A 14,202-nucleotide genomic window follows, 5' to 3' on the forward strand; every position below is an offset into this window, starting at 1 on the left:
TTTTTTTTTTTTTTTTTTGCAGTACGCGGGCCTCTCATGTTGTGGCCTCTCCTGTTGCGGAGCACAGGCTCCGGACACGCAGGCTCAGCGGCCATGGCTCACGGGCCCAGCCGCTCCGCGGCATGTGGGATCCTCCCGGAGCGGGACACGAACCCGTGTCCCCTGCATCGGCAGGCGGACTCTCAACCACTGCGCCACCAGGGAAGCCCTCCTTACTTTTTTTATTAGACATTTTCTGGAACAAAAATATACCCTTATGGTGCAGAAAGTGGGCTGCATTCTTTATATTTATTGAATAAGATGTTCTAGGTATTTGTTTTTTAATTTCTGTTCTCTAACTTTTTTGCTAAACCCAAACCAAGTGATAGCCCAGGGCAGTTTACTTCAGTGACTCCGAGCTAGGCCTGAAGTTGTGCCTCCCACTGCCCGGGGTCTGCGGGAGGGGCGCCCTGGTTTATTGACGTTTGTCGGTGGCACAGAAGGCGCCAGCCCCACTTTGGGGCTGACGGGCCTGTGCCGGATGTCATCTTGCCCAGTCCGTCCCCCTTGCACCAGCGCCTTCCGTGTCTCTAGGATGAAGAGCGCTGGGTTTGCTCCCCCATCAGCGCCCCCGCCCTTGTCCCCTCTGTGAGGACGCTCTGCCCTGCATCCTCCCAGGCCGCTTCTTGTGCTGCCCCTTTACCTCTTGGCTCAGCGCGCCCTCACCCCAGAGACAGAGGCCCTTCCAGGCCTTCCTACGTGAGACTGCAGTCACTCTGATGCTCCTGCCCGTTGTCTTCTTTCCCTGCTTGGTTTTTGCTCACAGTGCAACGCTCCTTACCGTTAGATCCTGTCCGTTTCACTATCTTTTCATCCCACTTGAACATCGGTTCCACTCAAGAAGGGCTGTCTGTCTGTTGGTGCTGTCAGTGCCTGGCACATAGTGTACATTCAGTAGAGGATGGAAGAAGGAATGAATGAAACGAGTGAGTGGTGACCAGGAGGGACACAGGCGAGTGTGCAGACCTCTCTGACCCTGCTTCTTGGTGGGTAACACGGCAATAATACCTGCCTTCCTGTGGGGAAATGAGCGCTCATACGTACACTGCTGGTGGGAATATAAATTGTTACATCCTGTATGGGAGGTAATTTGGCGATATCTATGAAAAATTATAAACGTATGTACCTCCTGACCCAGCTATTCCAGTGGGAATTTATCCTGCAAGTATATTTATACATGTGAAAATTGCCATATGTGCAGGTTATTCCTTGCTATACAAATGTCCTGCAGTGGGGGACTTTTCAAATAAACCACAGTATATCCATATCATTGAGTACTCTGCAGCTGTAGAAAAGAATGAGGAAGCTGTCTTCATACCAGTACAGAGAGACACACATGTGTGACTGCATGAGAAAGCAGAGGCGCAGACAGTGAAAAAAAGGAGTGTGGATAAACTTGTATCTGTGTTTGCCTTGTCCACACAGGAAGACACTCGCAGAGATAAACAAGAAGCTGATGACAGTAATTCTGGGGGCAAGGGATCTGGGATGGAGGAAAGGGGTGTGAGTGAGGCTTTCTACTGGATACTTTTATTAATATATATGAATTATGACTGTATGACCTATTAAAAAAATAAAAGCTTACGTTGCGGGGTTATTTTGAGGATGAAACAGCGTGTGTGCAGAGCCACTGCTCAGTGCCTGGCCGCAGAGTAGATTCTCAGGTTGGAAGTTAGCATGGCTGTCCTGATATGCCTGCCACGTACCCCAAGACGAAGTGGGTGCCCCAGCAGGGGCACAGAAGGTGGGCTCAGGTTTTTGTCCGTAAGTTACATCCACGTGTCTACTTAGAGCAGTCTCAATGCACCTTTTTAACGTGGAGTAAAGTCTTTAAATGTGTCTCATCACCCCAGTAACATGTATTTTAATAATGGTGCTATGATTATTTTTTCTCCTAACCATAGTGCTAGAAGTTTTTATGTCCATCCTTAAAATTTTCCACACATGATAGAGTAACGGTGGAGAGCTGTTGGGAAAATTGAGATTAGATTTGGTTATGGTGAAATGTGAGGTGCAGGAGTTGAAAGCCACACACAGTGCCAGGGCATGGCCAGCAGCCTGGCTCCTCAGCCTGAGGTCGCTTCTTTAGGCGCCCAACGAGGCCACCGATGGGGGTGAACCAGCACCACCCTTGGACACTAGGCCAGCAGACCAGTCCCGGTTAAGGGATCAGGAGTGCTGGGGCAGCCTGAGCCCGGTGGGCACAGCAAGGTCTGCTGGGTGGGGGTGGGCTCCCCCAGGACCAAAGCCCTGACCTGGCCTTGTTAGGTGCCTCTGACCTCTGTGGAAGAAATGGTGAAGGTCTCGTGGAAACCCTGACAGAGCAGCGCTGGGCTTCCAGGTTGTTGGTGTTAGCATAGGTCAGCTGCCTTATACAGGAAGGTCACCGGGCAGGAGAGGAAAGAGGCAGGGGGTGACAGTGTGGCTGTGACACTGCAGAGCGACAGCAGTGACCCCTGCTGCTCAGTAACCCTCGCCCGGCCCGCTAGCCCCGGGCCCTCGTGCCGGGCAGGGTCAGGCCTCTCCGCTCCTCCCTGGCTGGGACCATTGTTGGCCACCTCCCTTCCAGGGCCTAATTTTCTGCAGCAGTTTGTATGGTTCATTAGTCTCTTTGAAGAAACCAAGTGTTTTCATTTTCTGTGACTTTCTGTAAAGATGCAGCACACACAGCAGACACACAGTGCAAGGCCGACTAGGCAGGAGGCCCTGTGTCCTGGTGGGCTTCCCATCCCTGTGGCCCGTGGCCCTCTGAGGCTCGAGTCGGGGAACCCCAAGCACGTGAGAGAAGTGGGAGCGTGTAGCTCACCCGAAGCCCGCCGGGCTCCCGAGGCACCCGGTTACCGGGCTGGCAGTGGGAAGCGTCTGGCAGCAGGACCGGCTGAGAACTCGGGGGTCGTGGGAACTCCCAGCTGGTTTCTGGTGCTGTGATTTGGGGACCAGGCAGCCTCGTGGAAGCCACTGTGCCAGTGAGGCCCACGAAAGGTCTGCAAGCAGGGAAGCGTACTTGGGGGGTGGTCATCCCTTTGTGGGGGTTCTACTTGGGCCTTTTGTTCTTTTGGTTTTAAAGGCAAGACTCCCGACCTGTGCCTGTTAAAGAAACAGTTGGTCAGTGGATCACAGATAAACGTGGGGTAGAGTGGCAGTGACTAGGCACATACTCCTGAGTGTTAGTCATCTGTTTATTTTTTTAAACACCACCTTGTTCCAAAGAAGATGGAGGAATGGCTTCTAAAGATACACACGTGACAGCGACTGTGAGTGAGGAAGTTGCAGCGAGTCAGGGCCGAGGCAGAGCCCAGGGAGGGCTGCGTTGCTGTCCTGGGTGCTGCTGGCTGCACATGGACTACCCACCCCCCCAGCAGCCGGAAGAGGCAGGGGTAGTCAGCATGGGGCACGCGGGGCCGAGGCAGTGCAGAGAGCCGCTGGGGGCCCAGGGCTCCCGGCCGTGGGGACTGCGAGACTTTCCCAGGGGCCTCGTGGTGAGGACCCTGCACAGGTGCAGGAGGCCCAGGCCCAGCCGCTCCTGGCGTGAGACGTGCGGAGTGCCCGGGGCTGTCCCTCTCCCCAGTGTGTCCCGGCGCCTGGTATAGTATCTGTCAGGCACATACTAGGCTCGCAACAGTGTTTGCTGAATGACTGACTTGGTGAAACCCAGTGGCCTGACACCCAGGTGCAGTTCTAGAAGGTAATTCCACAAGGGGCCAGAATGCCTTCGCTGGCCTGACGGCGGGATAGGACGTGGAGTGCCCGGATGGACGCATCCCTTCTCACCGAGAAGCAGACAAGCTTTCTTGCTGGAAAAGTAGACCTTTAAAAGTTCTCCATTGTGATAACGTGTTCTCCTTTGTCTTCACAGAGACTAATAGACAAGTCACGAGTAACCTGTGTCAAATGGGTTCCTGGTTCGGAAAGCCTTTTCCTAGTAGCCCATTCAAGTGGGAACATGTACCTGTATAATGTGGAGCACGCTTGTGGCACCACAGCCCCCCACTACCAGCTTCTGAAGCAGGGAGAGAGCTTTGCCGTGCACACTTGCAAGAGCAAATCCGCGAGGAACCCTCTCCTCAAGTGGACGGTGGGCGAAGGGGCCCTCAGCGAGTTTGCTTTCTCCCCAGACGGCAAGTTCTTGGCGTGCGTGAGCCAGGACGGCTTCCTGCGGGTGTTCAGCTTTGACTCGGTGGAGCTGCACGGCACCATGAAAAGCTACTTCGGAGGCTTGCTGTGCGTGTGCTGGAGCCCGGACGGCAAGTACGTCGTGACGGGCGGGGAGGACGACCTCGTGACCGTCTGGTCCTTCGGAGACGGCCGCGTGATCGCGCGGGGCCACGGGCACAAGTCCTGGGTCAGCGTGGTGGCGTTTGACCCCTACACCACCAGTGTGGAAGAGAGCGACCCTATGGAGCTCAGTGGCAGTGACGAGGACTTCCAGGACCTTCTGCACTTCGGGCGAGACCGAGCAAACAGCACCCAGTCCCGGCTGTCCAAGCGGAACTCGACCGAGAGCCGCCCCGTCAGTGTCACGTACCGGTTTGGCTCCGTGGGCCAGGACACGCAGCTCTGCTTATGGGACCTCACGGAAGACATCCTTTTCCCCCACCAGCCCCTCTCCAGAGCAAGGACGCACACGAACGTCATGAACGCCACGAGTCCTCCTGCCGGAAGCACTGGCAACAGCATCACGACCCCCGGCAACCCGGCGCCCCCTCCCCTGCCGCGGTCCAACAGCCTCCCGCATTCCGCCGTCTCCGGCACCGGCAGCAAGGGCAGCGTCGCGGACGGTGCCATCGCTTCCGGGGTCAGCAAGTTCGCGACGCTCTCGCTACACGACCGGAAGGACAGGCACCATGAGAAAGATCACAAACGAAACCACAGCATGGGACACATCTCTAGCAAGAGCAGCGACAAACTGAACCTCGTTACTAAAACCAAAACGGACCCAGCTAAAACCTTGGGCACGCCCCTGTGTCCTCGGATGGAAGACGTCCCCTTGTTAGAGCCGCTCATCTGTAAAAAGATAGCACATGAGAGGCTGACTGTATTAATTTTTCTTGAAGACTGTATAGTCACTGCTTGTCAGGAGGGATTTATTTGCACGTGGGGAAGGCCTGGTAAAGTGGTCAGTTTTAACCCTTAATGCTGCACCGGATCCAGAACTTGAATAGGTAGTGATTTTTTTCTTGCGGGAGGGGCGGGGTGTACAATGAATGTGAATGACACTTCTTATTCTTAATGTAAATCTAAATGCATCAGAGCCATAATTTTGGATACTGCATGCCATGTAATTCTGAATCATTTGATAATTCACCTTAGAACGTTTAAAAAATATAATCAAACTAATTGCCAGCCAAGTCAGTCACCCTCCTGGGAGTATATAGAGTCCCAAGGTTAGCATTCCTCTATTAGACTATTTCGATTTTAGGAAAATCATGACAGTGTGGGGAAACAATGACTTTAAAATGCTAAAATTAAAATGTCTGCTTTAACTGGAATATTTTTGCTTAACTACTCAATTAGAATATTGTACACCTGATCAGAGTGTGTGTTCAATACGAACGGCCATTAATTGTCATTTATAGTCCAACTTTTTATCTTAATCATAAAATGTTTAGGAATCTATGAAATTTAACTTTAGGAACAAAGCGTTCAGCAGGGTTGATTGATATTATTTTTACATTGTTCTGGCAATCCACAGAAAGAGAAGAGCCTTAATTTTTAAAACCCATTTTAGTCATTTTATGACAATTAAAATTGTTTAATAAACATCTTTTTTCAAAGAAGCAGTTTGTAGCACTTTGATTGAGACTCTGTGCACTAAATAAACAACCCATGTTTCTCAGAGCCTGGACAGTTACCGCGAACTGCGGGCTGAGGGCGCCAGCAGTGTTGTCAGAAGTGCCTCTTGCCACACAAGCCGAGATCTTTTCTGGTGGATGTGATTTGCTTATGTTTTTTCCAACAAGGGGAAGGATCTTTTCTTTTCCTTTTTATTTATTTTATTTATTATTTTTTTTTGGTGGGTTTTGTTTTTTGGTCAAAAAGGCACATGACCGTAGGCCCTAGGCAGACTCCTCAGCTTTGTTTGTGAAGACTGATAGGCCCCCAAGGTTCAGAGCACTTGAAGTGTTTCCCCCGTTTGGGTTTTGTGTTCCCACCAGAGGGGAGGGGCAGGGGCAGGTTGCTCCTCTCTCCTTGGAGGGCAGTCGTGGTCCCGGATCTTCCGGATCATTCTCGGGATGCCCTCGGCCTCTGTCTCAGGGGCCCCACCCCCTGCCCCAGCGCCTGCCCCGGGGGCCTGTGGCTGCTGGGGGCAGGGCTGGCTCTCCCTCTGCCCAGGCGGCTGCTTCCACGTCCAGGGGAGGCTGCTGTGCTCGACTCTTAATTCCTTCAGAGCCTTATCAGCTGTGGGGGGAGTTGCTTTTCAAATTCTAGTTTTCACAGTGGATGAGAGGGCTCTTTGACCCATATGTTTCGTGTCAAGATGATAATGAGCTCATTTGTCAGCTTGCTTTGGTCACTTAGGTTTGTTTTTCTGTTGTGCAGCCTTTGTAATTAAATGTAGAGATACTGATAATTTATACTGGTTTGAGTAGCGAACGCGATTCAGCGAAGTGCCGACCTGGAGGCTTCAGTTTCTCGGCCGTGCGGGACTCTGGTTGATGGAGCAGCTCTGTGCTCTTAAAGCTGGCCCCCCACTCCGCGCGCGTCAGGGCCGAGCCGTTCACTCTGTGTCCCCCGCGCTCCCTAGGGTGGTGGTTTCTGCGACCTTGACGGCGGGGGGCAGCGTTCTTCCACGTGAGAGCCTCGGTGGCCTTCCCCGTCATGCATCACGGTCCATGGGGATGTTAATGTCCTGTCTGCCTTTAAGATATGGTCCTTTGTTCCTAAATGTTAACTGATCTGAGGTAGCAGGGACAGCCATGCTTGTGGACTGTTTCAGCTCTGGAGGCTGGGAAATTGGGCTGTCAGGTGGAGAGCAGGAACCAGCACTCCATGTGCAATTTTATGTACCTGCATAGTTTTAGAAATTCAGTTTCAAATGCTTCTGAGGCATTGAGTATGCAGTTTCAAAATTCAGGACTTTGTATTTGGCCCAAGTGGCTGAATCCCAGGTAAGTAGCCTTTACGGGGGGGGGGTGGGGGGGGTGGCGGGCAGGGGAGCGTGTCGCGCACGACCTTCCAGTTCTGAGCGCTGTGCTCCTTCCGCGCGGGCAGGAAAGCCACGGGTGGGGCCCGTGTAGCTGATGCTTGTGCGACGGGGGCTCTTTCTGGTTCCTTCTGTCCTTCAGCGTCCGCTGGCGCAGCTTACGCAGGGGGCGGTCTGTGGATGGGGGCGGGGGTGGGAGAGGCAAGAGGAGGGTGTTACTGGTTCCTTAAAAAACAAGCGCCACAACGCGCTCATAGCAGCCGGGCTCCATCTCCTCCACCCCGCCCCCAGGTTAAACCACTGTGGTCCCTGCAGTTTGGGGTTTGGGGCTTGGTCACAGTCTCGGTCTTCCAGCTGCTGCTGGTGAGTGTGTGAGTGTATCCTTGATGTCTGGCTGGGGCCCCCTGGCTGGGTGTCAGGTGCCGGGGAGGGGCCGCTCGGCCCGGCCCGGCTCGGCCCGGGCTGGTTCTGGACACGGCGGCGACGCTGCTTCCACCCACTGTGCCCCTCTGATGCCTCCGCCTTTCTGTGACAGTCAGGAGGGCAGAGCGCCAGGTGCTCTCCAAGACCAGGACTAAAGTTGTCGGCAGCTTGAGGAGACGGGGGCACAGGGGAGGGAGGGGGCGGGCGGGCTCCTCCCCTCCTCCCTCCCGTTTGTTTCGGGGCCGCCAGGGCTCCTGCAGACCCGGGTCGGGAGGGGGGTTGCTTCGAGGGGTTCCAGTCGCAGGTATATAAGGCACCAGGTATATAAGGCACCGTGGCCACTAAGGGAAATCTGGGGCGTGTTTTTTTGTAGTTTTCTCCCCAAATTTTGAGCTTCCTCACTGAAACTTTCCAGTTGTTCAGCTTAAACATTATCCTGAGCAAGAATATCTTTTCTAACCTAACCTCTGGAATAAAACAGCTTTTGGCCAGAAGAGGTTATTCCTATTCGCTCAGCACTATTTTTCCACCATGCACTGAGACGCATCGATGAAAAGCAGAGAAATAAATGCTCAGGGTAGCACGTGAGCCGAGCTGCTCCCCCGCAGCAAGAGGTGGCTCTGCCCGCCTGCCCGCCTGCGGCGACAGGACCCCTCGGAGGGCCCTAGCCAGGCTGTGGAGTCTTCTCTGCCTGCCCTGCCCTGGCTCGCCCCTTAAAGCTTCTGGGAATTCCAGAGCTGGGTTTGTGTTGTGACCTGGGCGATGCAGAGGCTTCTGAACCCACCGGCCGCCCCAGCCCCAGCCCTTCTCTGTTTCTCCTCCGCTGGGAGAGCTGGGGTGGGAAGCCTTTGGAAAACCTGGCCTCCTTTCATTTTATTTTATTTTATTTTTTTTTTATTGGGTTTTTTTGGCCTTCTTTTAAAGGCAAATGTGGAAGAGGGAGTAGGCAGGCTCTTTAAAAATAACCAGTAGCTTTGGGTTCTCGATTTAAATAGTGGTAAAGAATCTTAATTTTGGTTTTTGTGCTGACTGGACCTTCTGACATTTTTGAAGGGTTCTCCTATGAGCCGTTGACTTGGGACTAAGGATAAATGCCTTAAGGGAAGAAAAAGAGAGGAGTGGAAAGACAGGGATAAGCTATGACAGCGATTATTGTCTCAGACATCCAGAAACGATGAGGGACAAAAGGCCCTGAAGCTTTCTCAGTTTTTATGGGCGTGTAACACGCGTGCCCCCAGTATTCTGTTCCACTGCTGGGCTCCACAGCCAAGTGCAGGCTGGCAGGTGGCCCAGCAGCCCTTTCTCCCCGATTCCTCCCCTTCCTGTGGTACATCCTGAATTTTTAAGAAATTGTCAAGTACTGAACTTGCGCTGAAGTTGGTGAAGCAGCTTTATCGATGTCCGCACCAGTGTACAAGTTTCTCGTTACCTCCTGCTTGGGAGGGAGAGCTCTGATTTCCTGGTTGAGGAAGCTCAGAGTGTGAGGGCGGAGCCAAAGGGCCGGGGAGCACCGCGGAAGGAATCCTTTAAAAACCCAAAGGCCACGTTTGTGGACCTGTCTGTCCGAGAAGGAACTAGAAGCAGAGGTCGACCGTGGGTTTCCCAGGAAAAACACACGGTGCGCCGCGTCCCATTCTCTGCGGGAGGGCTTGGCCCAGGGTGGCTTGGCCCAGGGTGACCGGCCGCGGCCCCCACGCGCAGGGGAACGAGGGGCCGCAGTTGGCCTCCTGTGCAGGTTGTCCGCTGTGCCGGGCGTGTCCACTCCTGAGGCTTCCTTCCTCGGCATTCACGTGTAGGCCTGATAAGTGACCCGGAGGAGATGTCCGCCTCGGGCACCACGGCAGGGAACAATTGGCAAAGACTCCCTCTTTGTCCAGAGCACACCTGTCGCGCTGGGCTGCTTGGGACTGTCACCTGTTCAGGTAGTCAGGGGGCTCAGCCCCACCACCCCAGTGCTGGCCAGTGAGAGGGGCGGTCTGGGAGGGTGGAGTCCAGGGCTCCCCTTGCAAGGCACTTGTATCCAGCTGTTCCCTTTGAAACTCAGAGCCAAGTTCAAACCTGTATGTAAAAGCCCCTCCGGGAGAGGGAAGCTGTTCCACTGGTACTGACTTCTTATTCATTGCTGCATCTGTTACGTGGACTTTGTGTCATGGTCACATCGCTGTCGCTCGAGTTAAATATGTAAAAGAAAACTTTTCTGCATTTTTGATTTCTGTATACCTAAGTTTATTAAAGGTTACTGTGTTAGGTGACACTGTATAAAATTATATGAATATTTACCCTTAGTGAAAATCAAAACTCTTATGTATTTCCTTTTTTATATTCTCACCTAATTTCTTGAAAACTTGAATAAATTTCATAAAGAGCCTTCCTAACATGAAATGTTGGTAAATTAAATTCTTAACTGTTGCAATAATTAATGAAGCTTTAATATCAGTATTGTTACTTTATAATTTTAAGAAAATCGTGTTTCTGTTTCACTGCCTTGGTTTTTAGCTGTTCCCTTGTCACTGTCACAGCTAGAGACTTACTACATACTTGATATTCTCAAGAGCTTTGGGGTTGTCCTCTGTATAATGACATTAAATAAACGTGTGAATGAATTGTAAATGTAGATAAATTTTCAGTAGTCACTTTCACATCTGAGCTTTAAAAAAATCTCAGTGAACCAAAAAAGAAAAGCTTCTAAATGCTGTAAAATCAAGGGCCTTGTTAATGTTTATAGAACAAAGAGCCCCAGGAATTGCTACCTCTTATTACTGATTCTGAGTTTTTCCGAATTAGAAGCTTTCTAAGTGAGATGTTTGTTCTGAGCACGGGAGGTATTCACTGTTTTCTGTGACCTTCCTCTGAGCCAAGTCCCATGTGGGGAAGAACCGTGGGTTGGCTTTGCGGCCGAGCTGGTGCTAGTTCTGTGCGGAGCGTGCGCTGAGTTCCCAGGTGGTGGGCAGGCAACGCTGTAGCAGCTTTTCTCCTGGGGAGGGTTTGTCATTTTCCGTTTGCCGGAAGCGTTGTCATCGCCGTGGAGGTGGTCCTGCCTCACGCCCGGGCCCCGAGGCTCCGGTGCAGAACGAGCCCCGTGAGCGGGGCAGTGGGAGCCGGTCCTCCCGGGGTGGGAAGCAGGAGCGATGAGCACTGTCCTGCTCTGGACCGCCCCTCGCTCTCGGCAGCGCGGGCGCCTCCGGCCCCGAAAGAACCTTCCCGACAAGAGTTCCAGGCCTGGGCCCGCACGCTCCGCCCGGGGCTCGTGGGGGCAGCGGCAAGCTGCCCGGGACAGAGGCCTCGTCAGGCCCCAGGGCTCCCACTCAGCCGCCGCGTCCCTCCTGTTTCGTGAGACGCCTGGGCCTGGAGCTCGGGGCTGGCAAAGCCTCTGGAAGCGCCTCCTGGCCACCCGTCCTTCTCGGTGGACTCCAGAATCTTCCTGGCCGCGCCATCCTCCTGAGCCGCCCGTGCTGCAGGGTGTGTGGGCTCTTGCCTTTGACTCGAAGCTGCCAGAGCAGAAGAGACGGTCCGATACTCCGCCCTCAGAGGGACCTACTTGGACTTTACTACCACAGAAGCTGCATGTTTTCTCCTTAGCGCTCGAGGGGATTTTAAGCCCTGAATGCTAGTGGGTTGACAGGAGGTCTAAAAAGACGCACACGTGCACAGCATTTTGATCTTTTAAAGATAACTAGTTTGTACACCTTGAAAACATAAGTCCATTCTCCCACGTGTGGCTGCCTTTTGAAACAGTCGATTCTGGACCAGCAGATCTCTTGAAAGGGACAGACCATCTAGGGGTGCTCAGCCCCGCCCCCTCTAGCGTCGGTAGCCTCTAAACCAGCCTTCACATGGATGCCCCAAGACGGGACTCCAGCTAGAAGACACTCGAGGTCCCGGCCTGCAGAGAGGATGTCAGAGCCACAGCGGGTCACCCGGGCAGGAGGGCCTGCAGGCCATGGGCGAGGCTCTCTTCCCCAGCACGGTTCTCGCAGGAGCCCTTGACTGGTTGTACCCTAAGAAAGCCTATTCGCGGATGTCTGAAAACACCATGATCATTTTCCCTAGGTGACTTTTCCCAGGTTGAGTGGCCTCTTTGGGGAAATGTGTCACCGCCAGTGTGGCCAGTCACCGGGCAGGTCAGGGCTGGCAAAGGGGCAGCTGTCCAGTGGAGCCAAGGTCCCAGGCCACGGTGAACAGTGGGTCTGGGGCAGGGAGGGGTCCAGATGCTCCGAGAATGGCTCAGCGGACGCGCCGGTGGAGTGGGCCCCTCCCAGCCCGCACCCACTTCCTAAACTTGGCTCACTGAGTCCGGGCCTCACGTGCCTTGGAATGAAATGGGAGCTCCTCTGTCCAGCTTTTCTGTGGTTCTTTTATGCAGCGGCCTGGGCAGTGTGAGTGGCGGGAGTCTTGTGGATGAAATGAGGAGAATGTATCCATGGCTAGCAGCGGCCCTGAGGAGGTTAGCCTGGTGACGGTTCTCATGGTTTGTGCACCATCTCTAAAAGGGCCTCACTTCGCAAATACTTACCTCTTAGTCTCCGAGTGAAGTGAGAGAATTCGGGGGAGCTCCTGGAAGGTTGCCTGGAACCGGAGCCTCAAGGGTTAAGTGCTCTGTGGCAGGTGCAGGGCCACCCCTCCAGGTGAGGCTGACCCGGTGACCTGTCTGGCCCTCGGCCCTGAGCTCCCCCCGTAGCACTTCTCTGCCATCTCGAGAGGCTGCTAGTCTGCAGCAAGACCTGTCCCGGGGCCCGTGTGCACGTCACTTTCGTCTCGGGTGAGGAGGGTGATTCTGAGGGTCGACTGACCAGGCTTTGAACAGCGCCGGACGCCCAGCCCATGACCACTCCCTCGAGGGTCTGCGGTCTCACACGTTTACAGACGAGCCCATGGTAGCCGGGGTCAGATGGGGAGGCCTGCCGTGGGCCCAGCGGGACTTCAGGATGAGGCCGTTCTCTGACGAGGGCCTCTGAGACCCTCACGGTCTTTTCTTGCTGTCAGGGTCTCTGATCTCGGCAGCACCCACGAACAAAGACATGTTCCTTTGTTGTAAATTGTTTTTTAGCCAAAAGATTACTTTTTCTATATATACGTTCTTATGAAACAAGGTTTAATTCTGTTAGCTTAGTATTATAAATTATAGTCAAACCCAAACTAAGAGCTGGGGTATTTTATCAATTTTCACGTGAAATCTCTAGCAGGAATAAAATGGCAACTCTGGTGAGAACAGAACAACCTATTAAATATTAGATTCAAGAGCTGCCACTATTTCTGTAATAGGCTTCCTTCCTGGGGGTGGGGTAATAGGACATTAAGCAGGTTATTGGCTGGAGAAATCTTTTGCCTGAGTGATAAATGTAAAGCCCTCGTTTGCCAGCTGTCCGGCGTCAGGTGGAGAGACCAGCAGCTACCATGCTGCCCAGACAGCTGGAAGCCAGCAGGGTCTCTGAGGCCAGGCGCTTGATCCTCCCTGAGAAAGCCATCAGGAAGGATGCAGTCAGAGGGCAGGCCGCCCTCACGAGCAGCCACAACGGGGCAGAGGGCGGCGGGCCCTCCTCGCTGAAAAACCTGCCCCGAACTGTGCCCTTAGGTTAACACGTCCAGCCAGGCTTCCCCCTAAGAGTGTTCTGGAGCCTTCGATGGAGGCCTGCAAGTGTGTCTTCCATCTTTCTCATCATCACCCAGCAACTTCTAAAGCACAGGCTTACAGAAATAAGGTTACTTTTCACATTTTCTTTTGAATAGTGGTGTTTCCCCCGATGCCTCCACGGTGTGTCTGTCCTGCAGAACAATTCCATCTCTGAGAAGAGGACAGGGGTCAGGCCTCCCCCCGTGACAGGCTCCTGGCCTACGTGCCGGGCACCGAGCAGATCCTGAGGCCTCGCTCTGCTCACCCCGGGGAGCTCAGTCCCGGGCCGCCCTCTCCTTGCCGGTGGCTGACCCGCGAAGGTCAGAGTCCCCTTGCTTCAGACACCTTAGACCGGATGAGGTCACCTGTGGTGTGCCAGGCTTCTTCCCTCCAGACTGTCCGCGATGGACAGGGATCCGGACCTGGCAGCCTCGCTGCAGCTCAGTTCAGACGCGGCGGGGGAGCGTTTCTCCTCACCTGGGCAAAGGTTCCCTTCATCACCGAGGCAGTAAACCAGCCGTCCTCCCCTCTGTGGACTGGGCCGGGATGGGCACAGTGTCCAAAAGAGCTCCTCTCTCCCGGCGGGCTGGCCAGAGCTTTACCTCCTCTGTCAGGCTCCATCCACACCGTCTTGAGGGGTTTGAGTGAGAAGCTGCCCATCGCCGTGGAGATCAGACAGGGCTGTGTGCCTTTCCAGCAGTAACTCCGAGGTCAAGGAAAAGCGCTCCTGTAGATTCTGAGCAGGGGCGAGTTGCTAAGTTCCTTTCGCCCCTGCTCCCTGATCTTGCCTAGATGAACGGATTTCGGGTTTAAGGTGACAAACTGGAGATAAAGTGACTTGGAGCAGGACCGCGTGCTTCCCGGCTTCCCTCCAGCAAGGCATGGGCGAAGCTGAGATCGTCACCCTTCATCTGTGTCAGCCCAAGGCCAGGTGTGAAAACGCAGCCATGTTTGCTTAAAGGCGTGTCCTGTGTGCAGCATTTTG

At 53.9% G+C, this 14,202-nt stretch overlaps 1 protein-coding gene across 8 annotated transcripts in view; it reads left to right on the top strand.

Moving 5' to 3' along the window:
• Window positions 1–14,202, top strand: part of WDR20 (WD repeat domain 20) — a gene marked incomplete at both ends in the record, with an annotated part of 66,002 nt that overhangs the window by 50,831 nt on the left and 969 nt on the right. For 3 of the 8 annotated variants that reach the window (XM_079698855.1, XM_079698857.1, XM_079698860.1), the window contains one exon: window positions 3,896–5,155. The exons of 2 other annotated variants lie outside the window; for them this stretch is intronic. In XM_079698855.1, the coding sequence (XP_079554981.1) occupies window positions 3,896–5,155 (1,260 nt within the window). Of the gene's footprint in view, window positions 1–3,895; window positions 5,817–14,202 lie in introns of those variants that run through there. 3 more of the 8 variants (XM_079698858.1, XM_079698859.1, XM_079698856.1) reach the window with 1 other exon arrangement.

Source organism: Hyperoodon ampullatus, assembly GCF_949752795.1.
Source record: "Hyperoodon ampullatus genome assembly, chromosome: 3".
Taxonomy (NCBI): domain Eukaryota; kingdom Metazoa; phylum Chordata; class Mammalia; order Artiodactyla; family Ziphiidae; genus Hyperoodon; species Hyperoodon ampullatus.